The sequence below is a fragment of the Chiloscyllium plagiosum genome, chromosome 18 (genome assembly GCF_004010195.1).
Source record: "Chiloscyllium plagiosum isolate BGI_BamShark_2017 chromosome 18, ASM401019v2, whole genome shotgun sequence".
Taxonomy (NCBI): domain Eukaryota; kingdom Metazoa; phylum Chordata; class Chondrichthyes; order Orectolobiformes; family Hemiscylliidae; genus Chiloscyllium; species Chiloscyllium plagiosum.
In genome coordinates this window covers 16,045,927-16,063,966 of record NC_057727.1, presented here as the reverse complement: position 1 = coordinate 16,063,966, position 18,040 = coordinate 16,045,927, and the positions used below count along the sequence as shown (strand labels likewise).

Below are 18,040 nucleotides of genomic sequence, written 5' to 3'. Positions count from 1 at the left end.
GATTGTCTTCGTATACAGAGTCCCAGTAATTTAGCATATGGAAGAGAGACTGAACCATATTCACTGGAGTTTAGAAGAATGAGGGGAGGATCTTGTAGAAACCTATAAAATTCTAACAGGACTAGACAAGAAGGATGCAGGAAGCATATTCCCAAGGACTGTGGTGTCCAGAAACAAGAGTCACAGTCTAAGGATATGGGTAGGTCATCTCGGACAGAGATAAGAACAAATCTCTTCACCCAGAGAGTGGTGAGTCTGTGGAATTCACTGCCACAGAGAGCGGTTGAGGCTGCTTCTTGAATATTTTCAAGCAGGAGTTAGATATAATTCTTAGGATTAAAGGGATCAAAGGGTATGGGGTGAAAATAGGAACAGGGTATTGAATTGGATGATTAGCCATGATCATATTGAATAGTGGAGCAGGAACATTTTCTATGATAGTTCAGACAGTGTTCCTGGCTGAATTTGAGGGAGGAAAATTGCTCTCTCACCCTCTGGGGTGACTATGACCTTCTGTTGAGAGCCCTTGCTCCCTTCCCTCTTCCCCACCCTCTTCCAGCAATCTGTCCTACATTGTTTGGACTCCATTCGGGCTATACTGCATTCTTACGGCCAGTATCCTGCTGCATTCATGTTCAGGAGTGCCTGGTTTTGTGCAAGAGTCTTAGAGTTGGTAAAATTTCCTTCAGCACCTACCATGCCGTAGACTATTGCAACTTGAAATAATTAAAAAGGAAGCACCCCAAGCCCCTGTAGAATCATGCTGACAGTTGGAAGAACTAAACCAGCAACTAACCTGTAATAGTTGATAATTCCTTTCAATTGATTGTGCAGGTTGGACAGTGAGATTTGGTGAAGTTGGGCTGGGGGAAAGTGTGCGTTGTCTTCCTGCTGCTGCAGGGTTGGGTTAAGAGAGAGCATTAGGTGGAGTGCTAAACTCCAAGATGGAATGGATAGTATCAAATCAGTTGCATGCTGATTGGCATTGTGACCTGCTTGCTCTACATATTTCTGATGGATGTACACAATGTGCGCTCCAATGTGGAGCAATATGGTATCAGGCACAATTAATCCCATAGGCATGTCCACACCCATTCTGAAATCTGAGGGTTCATGTTACATAAATATGGGTGCAAGCCCCAATTCTCACCAAGATATCTCAGATGTACATAAAGTCATCGATATGTGAAGCCTTTTGTTTTTGATGGACTGAAGTTCCATTTTACATTGGAAATGGTTCCATGTTATTGAGACACAGGATCAATAGTTGTATTTGCCATGAAATTGGACTCAGACTTTAATTTGCTTCCGTCATCACTAATGGTGCACTGTGATCACAATGACTGGTAAAACTTGAGCAGGGCTTTGGATGTCGGTTGGGATGATTGTGGTTCTTCATGGGGTTTCAGGATTGTAATTTTGAGCAAAGTTTGGAAAACCAAAGCTCAGGTATTGCCCATAGACTACTCCACATATCTGCCATTAGGTGGGTAGGCCACTTATAAAATGAAAGGTAACCACCAAGGCTGGAGCTACAAAACATAGATTATTGTCTTTTTCCTCAAATAGGGCAGTATTTATGAAGACATGGATGCTGTGTCACATGAATTACCTGAATGACCTTATCTAACTGCTCCAAGGTTGAGCACCAACAAAATGCGGCCATGCAATGAAATACACGCTAAGCCCAACCGAACCTTCTGCTCAAGGTATACCCTCAAACAGCACCTCTGCTGCATCCAGCCTATGTCTCCTCTCTGCTCTCCTGGACACTGTGGGAATCAAGGGAGATTTTAAAAAAGGATCACAGTCTAGATTGTAGCTGGGATTCATTCCTTGAGACTTGAAGACACTCGATAAATTCACATTTCATTTTCTTGAATTTCTAAAGATGAAACAATATTCTGAATGAGAGGGAGTTTGGACAAAGACTGGAGCTGGCCATGAAACTGTGCAAAATGTCTTCTCTGTCTCTAGTTCACCTTGGAGCAGTTATTTGTCATGATATAAGTTACTTCCTTTTGAAAATAAAGGAATTTAAATAAAAAAACTGATTGAATTCTCAATTAACATCAGTGAGCCCAGTCCCACTCCTCTCACACAGCCTGATCCATGGACCAGATATTCTCTGAAACCTCCTCTTTCCAGTGGCACATTACATATATGAATTTTAGCACCAAATGTTAAGGCCCATGTGAGTGTCGATTCTCAAATCCACAACAATAGGTAAGCTAACCAATACATCTAAGGATTAATAGTTGGCTTGGGGATCGTTGAACATGAATGAGTTCTTTTGGTGTCTCAGGTTTGAACCAGGTCACATTTTGGGCTGGGTAAGATCAGTTCTCGGGTTGAAGGTCAACACGGCTCTTGATTAGTTTTGGGCCAAATCTGTTGTCAGAGAGTAGATTCCACTCATGATCTGAAATAAGTTGGACGAAGGCCAATGAAAGCAATGCAGAGACAGGTTATCTTTTTCTATGTGTTATTCATGTATACACATTGAGATGCTTGCGCTTCAGCCTAATACAGCATACCCCAGACATACCATAAAAAGGGATAAATGAGTTATCTGGAACACAAGCACCAGTGAACCTTGCCTATACCAATTCAGTTCTTTTGAGTGATAGAGTTAACAGTATCAATATTGCCCTGTAAAGCAGTTTGAACCCAGGAGCAGACAGGAGTTAATAAAGCAGTCGGAGCATAGAGTTTTTTTAAAAAACTGAAAATGCCTGCATGGTCTGTCCACTGTCATTCCTGATATATAACAGAAGATCTACTCTGAAGCTTTCTGGCATGTAGCAACGTTTTGTTAAAATCCTTTATACATGTGCCACTAAATCCTATCTTACCCTGTATTTAGTAGAATTTACATTATATATTTTGTCATTTTTAAACTTTGTACAGAAAAATATCAAATCAACTTTACAGTCTTGTAGTCAAAGTACAACAAAGTACAGAATCAGATACCAATACTGTGCTGTATACAAAGGTTGTATGCACCTGGTGTCTGCGAAGTCAATCCTGATTGGTGAATACATACTGTTTGATCCAGGGTCCTTGCAGCGTATTACATCACTGGCTGTTGTGTGGAGAATGTCCTAGTGGAAGCTTTTCTCTAGAGCAGCAATTTCCTACATCCTGTGGAGGAGGGGGCATGGCAGTCTTTGTAGATGTAATTTTTTTTTTGTTTTTCCCTTGTGTCTTTTTTTCTCAATTTTGTTTTTGTGTTTCAGTAAAAAGGTCTGTGTCGTTGTATTGGTGTGGTACTTAAAGGCGTTTTAATCTCAGTGATGTTGGCAAGTAATGAGGCGTCTGCAACACTGGGTTTTAATCTGCAGAGGAGGAAGGAGGAAAAAGCATATTAAGTGTGAGATTTCCGAAAGGTTATAGAAGACAAACACAGTCATTTAATGTCATAATTCCATAATAATATATTAACAGTCTAAGACAAGAGTAGACTTCTGATCCATCTATTCTTGACCAACTTATTGTCTAACGCTCAAAATAAAACAAACCAAATATGTCCAATCTATCTTCATAGCTAATATCCTCCAAACCAGGCAACATCCTAGTAAACCCCTTCTGTACCCTCTCCAAAGCCTCCACATTCTTCTGGTCTTGTGGTGACCAGGACTGTGTACAATATTCCAAATGTGCCTAACTAAAATTCTATACAGCTGCAACATGATTTGCCAATTTTTATACCCTATGCCTGACTGATGAAGGCAAGCATGCTATATGCCTTCCTAACCGCCTTATCCACTTGTGTTACCACTTTCAGGGAATTGCGGACCTGTATGCCTAGATCCCTCTGTATGTCGATGATACTCAGGGTTCCGCCATTTACTGCATACTTCTCTCCTGCATTAGATTTTCCAAAATGCATCACCTCACATTTGTTTGCCATTTCTCCGCCTAAGTCTGCAGCTCCTCTAGATTCTGCTTCAGGCAATCCTTCTTACTAGCTGCAGCTCCCCCAATCTTTGTGCCATCTGCAAACTTACTAATCAGCTCACCTACATTCTCCTTCAAATCATTTACGTATATAACAACAAGGCTCCCAGTACTGAACCCTGCGGAAAACTGTGGTTGCAGATCTCCAGTCAGAAAAAAACCATCCACTGCTATTCTCTCTCTTCCATGATTAAGCCGGTTCTGTATTCATCTTAACAGCTCACTGTAGATCCCATGTGACTTCACTTTTTGTATCAATGTGCCATGAGGGACCTTGTCAAAGGCCTTGCTAAAGTCCATTTGGATAACATCTACTAACCTGCTCTCATCGGTCATCTTTGTCACGTCCTCAAAAAACTCAATCAAGTTTGTAAGACAAAACCTCCCCCGCACAAAGCCATGCTGCCTATTGCTAATAAGTCCATATTTTTTTCAAATGTGAGGAAATTCCATCCCTAAGAATCCAATGATTTCCCTATCACTGATGTAAGGCTTACCAGCCTGAAATTTTCAGGATTATCCCTGTTACCCTTCTTAAACAAAGAAACATTGGCTATTCTCTAGTCCTATGGTACCTCTTCTGTGAATAAAGAGAATGCAAAGATTCATATAACGCCCTGGAAATTTCCTTACCTGCCTCCTTCAGCATTTTGAGATATACCTCATCAGGTCTTAGGGACGTGTCTACCTTAATCCTTTTTAAAACACTTCCTTCTTTTCTTATTTTGACATGCCCCAGAATATCAACATAACCCTCCCACGATTCATCATCCACCATGCCCTTCTCCCTTGTGAATACTAATGTAAAATATTCGTTAAGACCCTCACCCTCTTCCTCTGGCTCCATACATAAATTCCCTCCCGTCTCCTTGACTGGACCTACTCTTCACCGACTCCCACAGCTACCTGGATTACACCTCTTCCCACCCTACCTCTTGCAAGAATGCCATCCCGTATTCCCAATTCCTCCGCCTCCGCCGTATCTGCTCCCAGGAGGACCAGTTCCACTACGTAACACACCAGATGGCCTCCTTCGTTAGAGACCGCAATTTCTCTTCCCACGTGGTTAAAGATGCCCTCCAACGCATCTCGTCCACATCCCGCACCTCCACCCTCAGACCCCCACCCCTCCAACCGTAACAAGGACAGGACGCCCCTGGTGCTCACCTTCCACTCTACCAACCTTCGCATAAACCAAATCATCCGCTGACATTTCCGCCACCTCCAAAAAGACCCTACCACCAGGGGTATATTTCCCTCCCTATCCCTTTCCGCCTTCCGCAAAGACCGTTCCCTCCGTGACTACCTGGTCAGGTCCACGCCCCCCTACAACCCACCCTCCCATCCTGGCACTTGCCCCTGCCACCGCAGGAACTGCAAAACCTGCGCCCACACCTCCTCTCTCACCTCCATCCAAGGCCCTAAAGGAGCCTTCCACATCCATCAAAGTTTTACCTGCGTGTCCACTAATATCATTGATTGTATCCGTTGCTCCCGATGCGGTCTCCTCTACATTGGGGAGGCTGGACGCCTCCTAGCAGAGCGCTTTAGGGAACATCTCCGAGACACCCGCACCAATGTGGCTCAACATTTCAACTCCCTCTCCCACTCTGCCGAGGACATGGAGGTCCTGGGCCTCCTTCACCGCCGCTCCCTCACCACCAGACGCCTGGAGGAAGAACGCCTCATCTTCCGCCTCAGAACACTTCAACCCCAGGGCATCAATGTGGACTTCAACAGTTTCCTCATTTCCCCTTTCCCCACCTCACCCTGGTTCCAAACTTCCAGCTCAGCACTGACCCCACGACTTGTCTGGACTTGTCCTACCTGCCTATCTCTTTATCTACCTATCCACTCCACCCTCTCCTCCCTGACCTATCACTTTCATCCCCTCCCCCACTCACCCATTGTACTCTATGCTACTTTCTCCTCACCCCCACCCTCCTCTAGCTTATCTCTCCACGCTGCAGGCTCACTGCCTTTATTCCTGATGAAGGGCTTTTGCCCGAAACGTCGATTTCGCTGCTCCTTGGATGCTGCCTGAATTGCTGTGCTCTTCCAGCACCTCTACTCTTCACCCTCTTCTGCCACATCCCCACCCTAATTCCTGATGAAGGGCTTATGCCCAAAACATTGATTCTCTTGCTCCTCGGATGCTGCTTGACCTGCTCCCGTGCCACACTTTTTGACTTTGATCTCCAGCAACTGCAGTCCTCACTTTCTCTTGGACATACCCTTTTTCTAGATACCTTATTGTTCCTTATATATGTTTAAATGTCCTTGGGATGTTCTTAATTCTGTTTGCCAAAGACATTTTGCCCTCCTAATTCCTTGTTTGTGGTCTTTCCTGTCATCTTTGCATTCTTCCAGGGCTCTGTTTGTCTTCAATTTCCTAAACCTTATATACACCTTTTTCTTTTTGACTAAGTACTGAATATCCTTTCTGAAAAATCTATTGATCATTTATCTCCTGCAGGCAATCAACCAAAATCAGTTCATCTCACCAACAGATACCATTGGAACAGAATGCTAAGAATGAGTTGTATTTATACAAAACCTTTGATGCAAAAATTATAATTCGTGAAGTGATGCAGGGAAAAAAATAAAGAATTGGAGTGGATGATCAGCCATAAATCAAACTGAATGGGTGGAGCTGGCACAATGAGCTGAATGGTCGAATCATGTTCCTAAATAAAGGGTGCGGTAAGAGGAAAATTAATAAAAAAACAGGGAAAAGGGAGATCAGTCATGGTGTGGGATGGGAGAGATGCCTGTAATCTTAATTTAATAAGACTGGACCTTAAAAAAGGTGAAAATATGGTGAAAGGTAGATATGGAAAAATTGGAGAGGCAATTGAGGGATAAGGGTTCAGATGGGAACATAGGTACAGGAGTAGGCCATTCAGCCCCTTGAGCCTGTTCCAACATTCATTGAGATCATGGTTGGTCTATGGCCTAATTCCATATACCTGCCTTTGGCTCACATCTCTTAATATCTTTGCTTAACAAAAATATATTGATCACAGACAGTAGAACTACTGACAGTACTGCTGTCAATCTGGGCTGAGGATCTAAAAGGACAGATTTGGTGACTGAAAGCAGTGACTAATTACTGAGCGAATGGGTTTATGATGGGGCTCAGAACCACAGCTTCAGTTGTTACGTACTTGGAGAAAATGTCGGCTCATTTCTGACTTGATATCATACAGCAACACAGGAGTAGTCATAGGGTCATAGGGTCGAAGTAAATAAGAGAGAGATACACAGGTGTACCCGCACTCTCCCCGCCACCCCACACCGTACGTTCCAAGACCTACCGCGGCTACCCAAAACTGCGATAGTAGCAAACCCTATAATTAACATGGGAAATTTACCTCCCCGGTAGCCCCCAGAATTATTTCTAGAATGTTCCATGTAATATTTTTGGGCTGCGGCAAATCGCGGATAACTGAAACCGTGAAAACCAAATCTGCAGATACGGGGGTTCTACTGTATATGAAAGCTGACTTCACAGCATCAATATTACACATTACAATTAGCTTCACCCATGTTATACTGTAACAATGCAAGAGGTAGACCATCGTCTCATTTCTGCACCATCTCAGGAAGGTCACATTGTTACATTATATAACACACCAACCACATGTTTATTGGAATATTGCATCACCAAAAACACACCATTGCATTCATGTATCTCTTTGCCATTTTACTGTAGTATCATAGATTTTGCACCTTTACCAATGGAATATATGAAGGTGACTGACTAATGTGAGAATGAAAAATGACACATTTAGTCTTACCTCACATCAAATCCTCTGAACAGCGGGAAGCAGAACAGAAAAACAGTGGTAAAGAAAGATTTAATCAAGAAAAGCACAAAACAAAATCCAATTCGGGCAGTTCTCTTCTCATACAGGAACAAAGCAGTAACATTCCAATATACACAGTTCTTCCACATTTGGGAAGGCATACCTTCCTACACTGATTTTCATAATATGTTCAGAATTCTCCCCGAGATTCTATGGAACTATATTTTTATTTTTTCTATTCTGGCGAACGATGCTGAGGTATACTGCTCGAGGGAAAGTTGATTATTTGAATCTTTGCATCTACATCCTTCTCAAGTTACTGATTTGTTTTTTTCACCAAATTAGGTCTTGCCTACTCAGCATCATGGAACTGTACAGCATAGGAACGTTGGAGCAAATTACTGTCGGTGCTGCAATTTGCACTGTAAACAATAAAGGCTGGCAATCACAGCAGGTCAGACAGCATCCATGGAGAAAGAGCAAGAAATGTTTCACATCTACTCGAAACGTTAGCTTGCTGTCTCTCCATGGATGCTGTCTGACCCGTTGCGATCTCCAGCATTTGTTGTTTCCAACATAAGGAGCAGGCTATGAATGGGTGTGTCTCAGCCTCTGCCAAAGCAACTCTGGAATGGACTTTCAGAAAGTTTAAATATCTTCTTTCTGATGGTTTTCTTTCAACCATTGACCTCCACCGTCAGAATAAACTGGCTCCTCCTCAAAATAAGGGAGGCTAAAATTGTACATTTTTTTGTTACACATGAATCTGTAATGATATTCATTTCACAACACCAAGAACTGAAGCGTGTTTATAAGTCCCAACTGCACTAGCTTCCTTCATTAAAAGAGTACTCCAAGGAACTACTTCATGTTCTATTTATCAAACCTTGTTAGTATTTCCTGCTGAAAGCGCAGTTTTCCAATTTTAATTCATTCGAAATAAAGATCAGCTCATGGAAATTTTGTGACGTGAATTCATGTCCATAATTAATCAGGATGAGTCCCTCCAAAAGGATGTCACCTAAGCCATTGCAGAGTGAGTAGACTTTCATATTTATGTAATTCTATAATTTTTTTAATGTTCACCTACATTCCACACACAGTATATCCAGATGATGAAAGAAAATTCACTGAACACTGCCTCAAATGTTATTATGCTTAATACAGAAGGTTTTAATAGTTCTTATGTTCGTAGTACGCAGTACCTGCATTAGTGAAATACTAATACAAAGTACCCATTCCAAACTAGTGGTTCGTCTTGACAATAGTGTCACATCTACCACCAATTTCCTTTCGACAATCAATCTTTAGTTCAATGGGTAGTTTGAGATCAAACCCAAGTCTGAAGATGCCAAAGGATTTTTTTTTGCGCACTTCAACAGGTCTCCAGTGTAGCTTTTATCTCAATTTCTTTGACCCCATTGATCCTGGTTATGTAAAATAATCACTTCTTTTTGCTGAACAAGCCACATTATTGAAATTAGTTAGAAACAGCAAGGTAGGAGGGCACTATAAGATTTGGAAGCAGCAGAATCACAGGCAGTTGGACTGGTCAAATAACCCATCCAGCAAGAGAGTTGCACAAACTTATACTTCATTTACAGATTTCACTATAAGAGGAACCAATCATTATTAGTGGTTATATATCATTATATTATGGCATAGATTCCAGACCAGATCAGAGAGGTCTGTACCTGTAAGATTTTTTTTAACATTCACACATGGGACCCCCGTCGACTTTTCCACCTCCTGATGCTGCCTGGCTTGCTGTGTTCTTCCAGCTTCCAGCCTGTCTACATGGGCATCGCTGGCTGGCCAGCATTTATTGTCCATGCCGAGTTGCCTTTGAACGGAGTGGCTTGCTAGGGCCATTACAGAAGGCAGTTGAGAGTCAACTACACTGCTGTTGGTCTGGAATCACATGTACGCCAGATCAGATGAGGATGATAGATTTTTTTTCTGAAGGACATTAGCAAACCAGATGGGCTTTTCCAACAATTGACAATGATTTTATGGTCAGCAGTAGTTTCTTAATTCTTGAATTCATATTCCACCACCTGCTGTGACGGGATTCCAATCCGATTCCCCAGAACATTGTCTGAGTTTCTGGATTAGTAGTCTAGCAATAATACCACTAGGCTATTGCTTCTCTTATTACATGACATGATGACATGTATTGCCTTGGTATAAAAGTATCCACATCGCCTCAGTCTCTCATTGTGTCTTGGAATCAATCTGGTCTGTTCAGTCAATGAGTTATGTGAATGTAATGTATAGCAACATCAGTAAGCAGAGGACTCAGACTATGTGTATACAGTACACCTTTGATATTGTAGTCATGTATGTAGTTAGAGTGTTTTTAATAAACTTCAAGGCACCTGCCTCACAAGAACTTTACTTTCTGTGGTATATGTTATATAGACTAACATTCGGAAATCCGTAAAGTCATATCATATATAACCACACTCATGGACACAAAGGAATATGTAAGTGTGATTTCAGACTGAAGAAGCAATTAATGTACTTGATAAGTTGAAATTCTAGCCTTACTCAGAGTCTGCCTACTTGCAAATAAGATTAAACCGGTGAAATTAACAGACGTGACTGTGCCATAGATTCATGCAGGAGATACAGAATGGTTTGCCTGGTTTAGATCGATTAGTTTAGCAAGATGCTCAGGTCAGAATTTTAATGCAATGTCAATTCCTTTGAATATTAGTCTATCTCAATCACATTTCAAAGGCATTGGTGCCAGCAAAGAATAGTACCAAGGCACATCAGCACAGGTTAAAGTTGGAATACTGAGATAAAGCTACTCCTGAGACTGCAAACTAGCCTGCTGAGATGTGCCTTGCTTGTATCTATTAGATCTACTGACCAGGTTTGAGCACAACCAAAATATCTCATCCTCCCAGAAAGATCCTGGGGGTAAGACAGATCCTGGGTAGTGAACATAGACCCATGTAGATGCACTGGTCAAGAAGGCACAACGCCTCTTCTTGCTCAGAAGACTTAGGAAATTTGGCATGTCCACATGGACCCTCACCAACTTCTGCAGATACACCCATGGAAAGCATTAATATGGATGCATCATGGCTTAGTATGGTAGTTGCTCTGCCCAAGACCATAAGAAACTATAGAAAGATGTGAACACAGCCTAGACCATCACGCAAGCCAAGGTCCAATCTGTGGACTCTACTTACGCTTATTGTTGCCACAGAAAGGCAATCAATATCATCAAAGACCTCCCCCTCCGCCACGCTGGTCATACTCTCTTCCGTCAGGCAGAAGGTACAGAAGCTTAAACACACGTACCAACAGGTTCAAGAACAGGTTGTTCCCTGCTGTTGTTCGGCTGCTAAATGGACATTTCTAACTTCATTGATCTTGCTTTCATGCATTTCCTGTGCAACTGCAACCTTGTATGCTTCACTCTGTCTAAACACCCTATCATCTGCATGTCCTTGTTCATTATGATCTGCCTGTACTGCAAAACAAAACTGTTCACTGTACTTAGGAACAATGTGACAGCAATAAATCAAATCAAATCAAACCAATTTGAGCTCAAACCATTATTAATGCTGTATCAAAAAAAATTCAAGCTAACTGCACCTCCTTTCAGATTTGCACTCAAGCAGTTCTGAGTTTTGCATTGAGATTAAAAGAAACACAGGTTGCATTTTCACAAGGATTCTCAAGTTTACCTTTTGTAACACATGGGGATGACAAACATAAATTGTTATATTTCATGTGGCAAAATTTGTGAGTGGGCCGCTGTAAATTTGTAAATATGTTAGTGTTTTGTTTTTCATGTTCCTGAACATCATTTTATCAGAAAGGTTTCTGACGATATTTATAGAATCATAGTGTCATACAGCATGGAAACTGACCCTTTGATCCAACTAGTCACGGTGTGGCATGGTGGCTCAGTGGTTAGCACTGCTGCCTCACAGCGCCAGGGACCTGGGTTCGATCCAGCCTCAGTTGACTGTGTGTGTGTGGAGTTTGCACATTCTACTGTGTCTGCGTGAGTTTCATCAGGGTGCTCTGGTTTCCTCCCACAATCCAAAGATGTGCAGGTAACGTGAATTGACCATACTTAATTGCCCATAGTGTAGGTTATTAGTCAGGGGGTAAATACAGGGTAGCGGAATGGGTCTGGGTGGGTTACTCTTCAGAGGGTCGTGTGGACTTGTTGGGCTGAAGGGCTTGTTTCCACACTATCAGGATTCTTCTAGTCCATTCTGAACATAATCCCAAACTAAACTAGTCCTCCCTGCCTGCTCCTGGCCCATATCCCTCCAAATCTTTCCTATTCATGTACTTATCCAAATATCATTTAAACATTATAATTGTACCACAACCACCACTTCCTCTGCAATTTCATTTTGCATGCGAACCACCCTCTGTGTAAAACACTTGCCTCTCATTTTTTTAAAAATCTCTCTCCTCTCACCTTAAAAATATGTCCCATAGTTTTGAAATCCCCATCTTAAGGAAAAGACAACTACCATTAACTCTATCAATACCTCTCATTACTTTATAAACTTCTATAAGATCACTTCTCAACCTCCTACATTCCAGTGAAAACAGTCCCAGCCTTTCCATCCTTTCTTTATAACTCAAACCTTCTATGCCTGGTAACATCCTAGTAAATGTCTCCAGCTTAAGAATACACTTCCTATAACTGGGTGACCAGAACTGGACACAGTATTCCAGAACAGGCCTCACCAATGTCCTGTACAACCTCAACATGACTTCCCAGCTTTTATACTCAAAGGACTGAGCAATGAAGGCAAGTGTGCCAAGTGCCTTTTCAACCATCTTGTCTATAGTGATGCAAACTTCAAAGAATTGTTTACCTGAACACCTAGGTCCCTTCATCATCTTCAAAGTGTTTTCAGGTTGATCCACCAGCTTACAGGAACTGCTCAATGGCACATGACTGGCAGTGTTTGAAGGAGTGGTGGTTGGCTGGCAGGCTGCAGATAAAGTGGTACAGATCTTTCAGCAAAAGCCAAAATGTGCAAAATATTGATGGTATGCCTACAATTCCCTGCTCGAGAGGGCATAATTTGAAGCTCCCAACAATGTTCAGGATGGGGCATTATTTAATTGAGCAGTAGCTGGCAAATAAAACCAACAGCACCTCAGTAGCTTCAGACCTTGAAGGTAAGGGACTATTCATGAGGACACGGAGAGTTTAATGTTTGGGATGGTCAGGCAGAAGTGAGGCAGAAGATCCTTTAAAGTCCCAGAAAAGTCTTCAAACAAAAGCAAAAGTGCGCTCTTACAGAACAGTCTCTTTGAGGATCATTTATTAGGTTGGGCAATGCCAAATAAAATTAAAACAACATGTTCTTCATATGCTCTGCCTGTTTTTCTATGTAAAAGATAATTGGTATCCAAGTATACACTTAAACACTGATTCCTGAAGAAGGGCTAATGCCCGAAACGTCGATTCTCCTGTTCCCTAGATGCTGCCTAGCATCTGCAGACCTCACTTTCTCCTATACACTTAAACAGTCTCCTGTTCTATCTTGACTGTGGCTGTTGGATGTCCATTGAAAAAAATCATCATGGAGTCCCTACTGTGTGGAAACAGGCCCTTTGGTCCATTGAGCCCACACCAAACCTCAGAAGATCATGCCACCCAGACCCACCCCTTACTGTATCCCTGTAAGGAGAAAGTGAGGACTGCAGATGCTGGAGATCAGAGCTGAAAATGTGTTGCTGGAAAAGCGAGGCAAGTCAGGCAGCATCCAAGGAACAGGAGAATCGACGTTTCGGGCATGAGCCCTTCTTCAGGAATGAGGAGAGTGTGCCAAGCAGGCTAAGATAAAAGATAGGGAGGAGGGACTTGAGGGAGGGGCATTGGAAATGCGATAGGTGGAAGGAAGTTAGGGTGAGGGTGATAGGCTGGAGTGGGGGTGGGGGCGGAAAGGTCAGGAAGAAGATTGCAGGTTAGGAAGGTGGTTGGAGTGGGAGGGGGAGTTGAAGTGTTGAGCCACGGGGTGGTTGGGTTGGTTGGTCCGGGTGTTGGGGAGACAGACTGCCTACTTGCAGAACATTTCAGGGAACACCTCTGGGACCTGACCTGCTGCGCTTTTCCAGCAACACATTTTCAGCTCTGTATCCCTGTAACCCTACATTTCCCATGGCTAATCCTCCTAGCCTGCACATCCTTGGAGACTATGAGCAATTTAGCATGGACAAGGAAACCCACACAGACATGGGGATAATGTGCAAACTCCAGACAGACAGTCACCTGAGGACAGATTCGAACCTGGGTCCCTGGTGCTCTGATGCAGCAATGCTGCCCCAAAAGCCTGGCTACAAATTGAGTCATTGACAAATGGTGTCTGAGATTCACACAGGATTTCCTCCATTGGCCACCCAGTTATTTCTAAGGCAGGAAATGTGCAGCACGTGGTTAAAACTCTCCCCCAGGAATCTATTTTCAGTGATATTGTTATAATATTAAAGTCCATCTAATACAGATTGTTAGCCTTTGATGCAATGAACTGGACAGTAACTGTCTGGTTAAAATTTTTTAGCTTTGTGCATACCCATTGGAAATACGATAGCCCATTGCTAATAGCCCTTAAGATGGCAGCTGGAAGCCTCCACCTTGAATAACTGCTGTTGGCCTGGTGCAGATACAATGCTGTAGGTAGGGAGCTCCAGGTTTTTGCCCCATTGACATTGAAGGAATGATGATAAAGATCTGAGTCAGGAAGGATACGTAGTTTGGAGGTGAACTTGCGGGTGGTGATATCCCCATGCATCCAGATGTGTTTGGAAGGTGTTGACAAAGGTACAATGCTGATCCATGGCATGACATGGAAATGTAGTTGGAAGCTTATTTCAGGGTCAAATCTGACAGCAATGTTGCAAGCACCTGGCTCTGCTTTGGATAGTTTCTAAGGAAAAGGCAGAGTAAGTGACTAAGGAACAGAGTTTGTGATGGTTCCAGACAGACAGACCTCAGCACTGGGAACAAGCACACTGAGCCCTGGCAACCTTGCAAAGTCCATCTGACTAACATCTGTGGGATTGTGTCAAAATTATGAGAGCTGTCCTCCAGACTACTCAAGTAGCCCACCATAGAAATACATGCCAAATCATACCTGATAGACAGCATTCCAGGCACCTCCATCACTATCCTGTGTATGCCCTATCGCATCAATAGAATTGACAGAACAGCAATATACAGTCAAAAAGGAGTTGCCTTGCAAGTTCTCGACATTGATTCTGAAGCCATGAAATTTCAGGGCATCAGGTCAAACATGGGCAAGAAAATCTCCTGCTGATTACCACTTACAGTCTTCCCTAAAGGGTAAATTTGTTTGAAGCTGCTGTACTGTTGTCAGAAGCACACAATAGTGTACTATGTAGCATGTAGAGTTACAGGCAGCTGTTCCTTTAAACATATAATAGTGTGCCAAAGGGCTCTTCATTTCCCCAGCATTAAGTGAATGGAATCTGACAGGAAACTGAGAACTGTAAATCACATCAAAGGAAAGAACAATGTGATGCTTGGTTAGAAATAATAAAAGGACAGAATTTCTTGCCTTTGCTCCAAGTGTTTTGTCCAGTGCAGTGAGTGTGCATAATTAACAATGCTGCAAACTTGTGACACTTTGAACTTCAAGCTGCACACTGTTTATATACTCTTTTGCTTTGCAAGTCTTAATCAGTTACCCTGTTCCTGAGATCAGTTTGGAGTCAAGTCTTACATTATATCAAAAGCTGAGCCTACCTAAAGATTAGATTCCCACGGTGTGGAAACAGGCCCTTCAGCCCAACAAGTCCACACCAACCCTCCGAAGCATAACTCACCAGATCCATTTCCCTCTGACTAATGCACGTATTACGATGGCCAATTCAGCATGGCCAATTCACCTAACCTGCATATCTTTGGACTGTGGGAGGAAACCAGAGCATCTGGAGGAAACCCACACAGACAGGGGAGAATGTGCAAACTCCACATAGACAGTTGCCCAAGGCTGGAATACGAACCTGGGTCCCTGGTGCTGTGAGGCAGCAGCACTAACCACTGAGCCACTGTGCCTGAAGTAGGGAGTAATGTAAGAAGGATGTCATGGTTAATTAATTCAATTACATGTAAAAAAATATAGTCCACAAAAACGTGTGACTTAATATTTTATGACTCCCTTTATCACAGATCTGGAGACAGTTTACTTAGTGCACAGTAGCAAAAATGTAAATGTGTCCTTTGCAAACGTGCTTATAATGTTGCTACATACTCATCAAAGAGAAAACCTTCCCCTTACTTCAACAGATTCCCCAGGGGTTAATTCCCCAGGGGTTAGTTTGTTGTTCGGCCATAGATTCAGTAGCATAGCTATAGAAACCCAGAACCGTGACATAAACATCACGGTAAATGAATGGGACAGACCCTATTAAATATCACCCTCATTATTCTCAATTACCACAAGACTGGAAATGACAAACCTTACCCTTCTAGAAGCATATATAGAGTCATAGAGTCATAGAGATGTACAGCATGGAAACAGACCCTTCGGTCCAACCCATCCATGCCGACCAGCTATCCCAACCCAATCTAGTCCCATCTGCCAGCACCCGGCCCATATCCCTCCAAACCCTTCCTATTCATATACCCATCCAAATGCCTCTTAAATGTTGCAATTGTACCAGCCTCCACCACTTCCTCTGGCAACTCATTCCATGCACACACCATACTCTGCGTGAAACAATTGCCCCTTAGATCTCTTATATATGATATATAAAAATAGAAAAGTGACTCCTCTGTTTGAAACAATAATAATGTTGATGCAATTTTACATAAAGTTAGACAATGAAAAAAATCCACAAGATGATGAGTTTGATGCTCGCTCATCTATCATATTATTCTATTATTGGATGGACAAGTTATTGATAAGGCCAGCATTTGTTTCCTATAACTGATTGCCCATAAACTGAATGACTGGCGAGGCAATTTCTGAGTGAAGTTAACAATTGATCACATTGCTTTGGGTCTGGAGTCACCTGTAGGCCTGACCATGTAAGGACATTAATGAGCCAGATTTTAGTTTTATAACAACTGATGACAGTTTCATGGCCATACATACAGGGACTAGCTTTATAATTCTAAATTAATTAATTGAATTTAAATTCTACCATCTTCAACGGTGGGATTTCAACCCATTTCCCCATAGCATTAGCCTCGCTTTCTTGATTAGTTGCTCAGTTGATTTGCAGTATCCCAATATCTCTCCAATAAGTTGGTGGTACCGGCCTGTTCAAAACTTTCTAGAAATGCACAGAAAAAGCAATTGATCCACAAGTTTTAATGAAAACAGAACCTGAGAGAAGAAAGGTGTGAAGAGGCATGCAATCCCTTTCACTCCCACCTTCCAGCATTAATATGAACATAATTTCCTTTTAAACCTGTAACACAGTTCAGTTCCATTTCACAATTAATGTGAATGAGAAACACATCTGCTTTTCATCAAATGCTGTGATCATCTCAAATATGTCATGAGCTAAAAGGCCCAGATAGTGAATTGTGTTTTCTCAGGGAAAGGGGCTAGGGAACAAAAACTTGGTCACTTTAACAGAAACGCTAATTCTGATTTCTCTCCACAGATGTTGCCAGACCTACAGAACTGTTCCAGCAATTTTTGTTTTTGTTATGGAGTAGAACAATCAGTTTCCCCATCCTCTTCTTTGGAGATCCCTCGTGTCTCTCAGCCAATTTTAGTTGGTGACAGTGGAGACCAAAGTAACGCAAGGTACAGAAGAGGTTTATTTTATTTTGAAGCTTACTCAAACAAGGTTAGACAGTTTACAATCTACAGAATTGAGAATGTGTAGAATGTTGAATGCACACAACATTGATGTGGTTGTGTCAGAGTTGATAAGTTAAAACTTGTTTGAGCCCATATCAGGGTGGGAGTCGGGATAGGGAGCGATTTTCTAATCAAATCAATGCAAGCAAAGAAGAATAGACAGGATAGATTGAGTGAATCCTTAGAAGAGTATAAAGGCATTAGGAGTATAGTTACGAGCAAAATCAGGAGGACAAAAAGCAGACATGAGATACTGTTAGCAAATAGAATTAAGGAGAATCCACAGGGTTTTTACAAATATATTAAGGACAAAAGGGTAACTAGGGAGAGAATAGGGCCCCTCAAAGATCAGCAAGGCGGCCTTTGTGTGGAGTCACAGAAAATGGGGGAGATACTAAATGAATATTTTGCATCAGTATTTAGTGTGGAAAAGGA

At 42.3% G+C, this 18,040-nt stretch overlaps 1 protein-coding gene across 4 annotated transcripts in view; it reads right to left on the bottom strand.

Annotated features, from left to right (window-relative positions):
• Positions 1-18,040, bottom strand: part of lhfpl4a (LHFPL tetraspan subfamily member 4a) — a 195,555-nt gene that overhangs the window by 12,900 nt on the left and 164,615 nt on the right. For 3 of the 4 annotated variants that reach the window (XR_006314262.1, XM_043707762.1, XM_043707763.1), the window contains 2 exons: positions 7,761-7,775; positions 353-3,338 (listed from right to left, as the gene is read on the bottom strand). Coding sequence is in view for 2 of the 4 variants with exons in the window: in XM_043707763.1 (XP_043563698.1) it covers positions 7,762-7,775 (14 nt within the window). In the remaining 2 variants the exon portion in view is untranslated. Of the gene's footprint in view, positions 1-352; positions 3,339-7,760; positions 7,776-18,040 lie in introns of those variants that run through there. The other variant, XR_006314261.1, reaches the window with a different exon arrangement.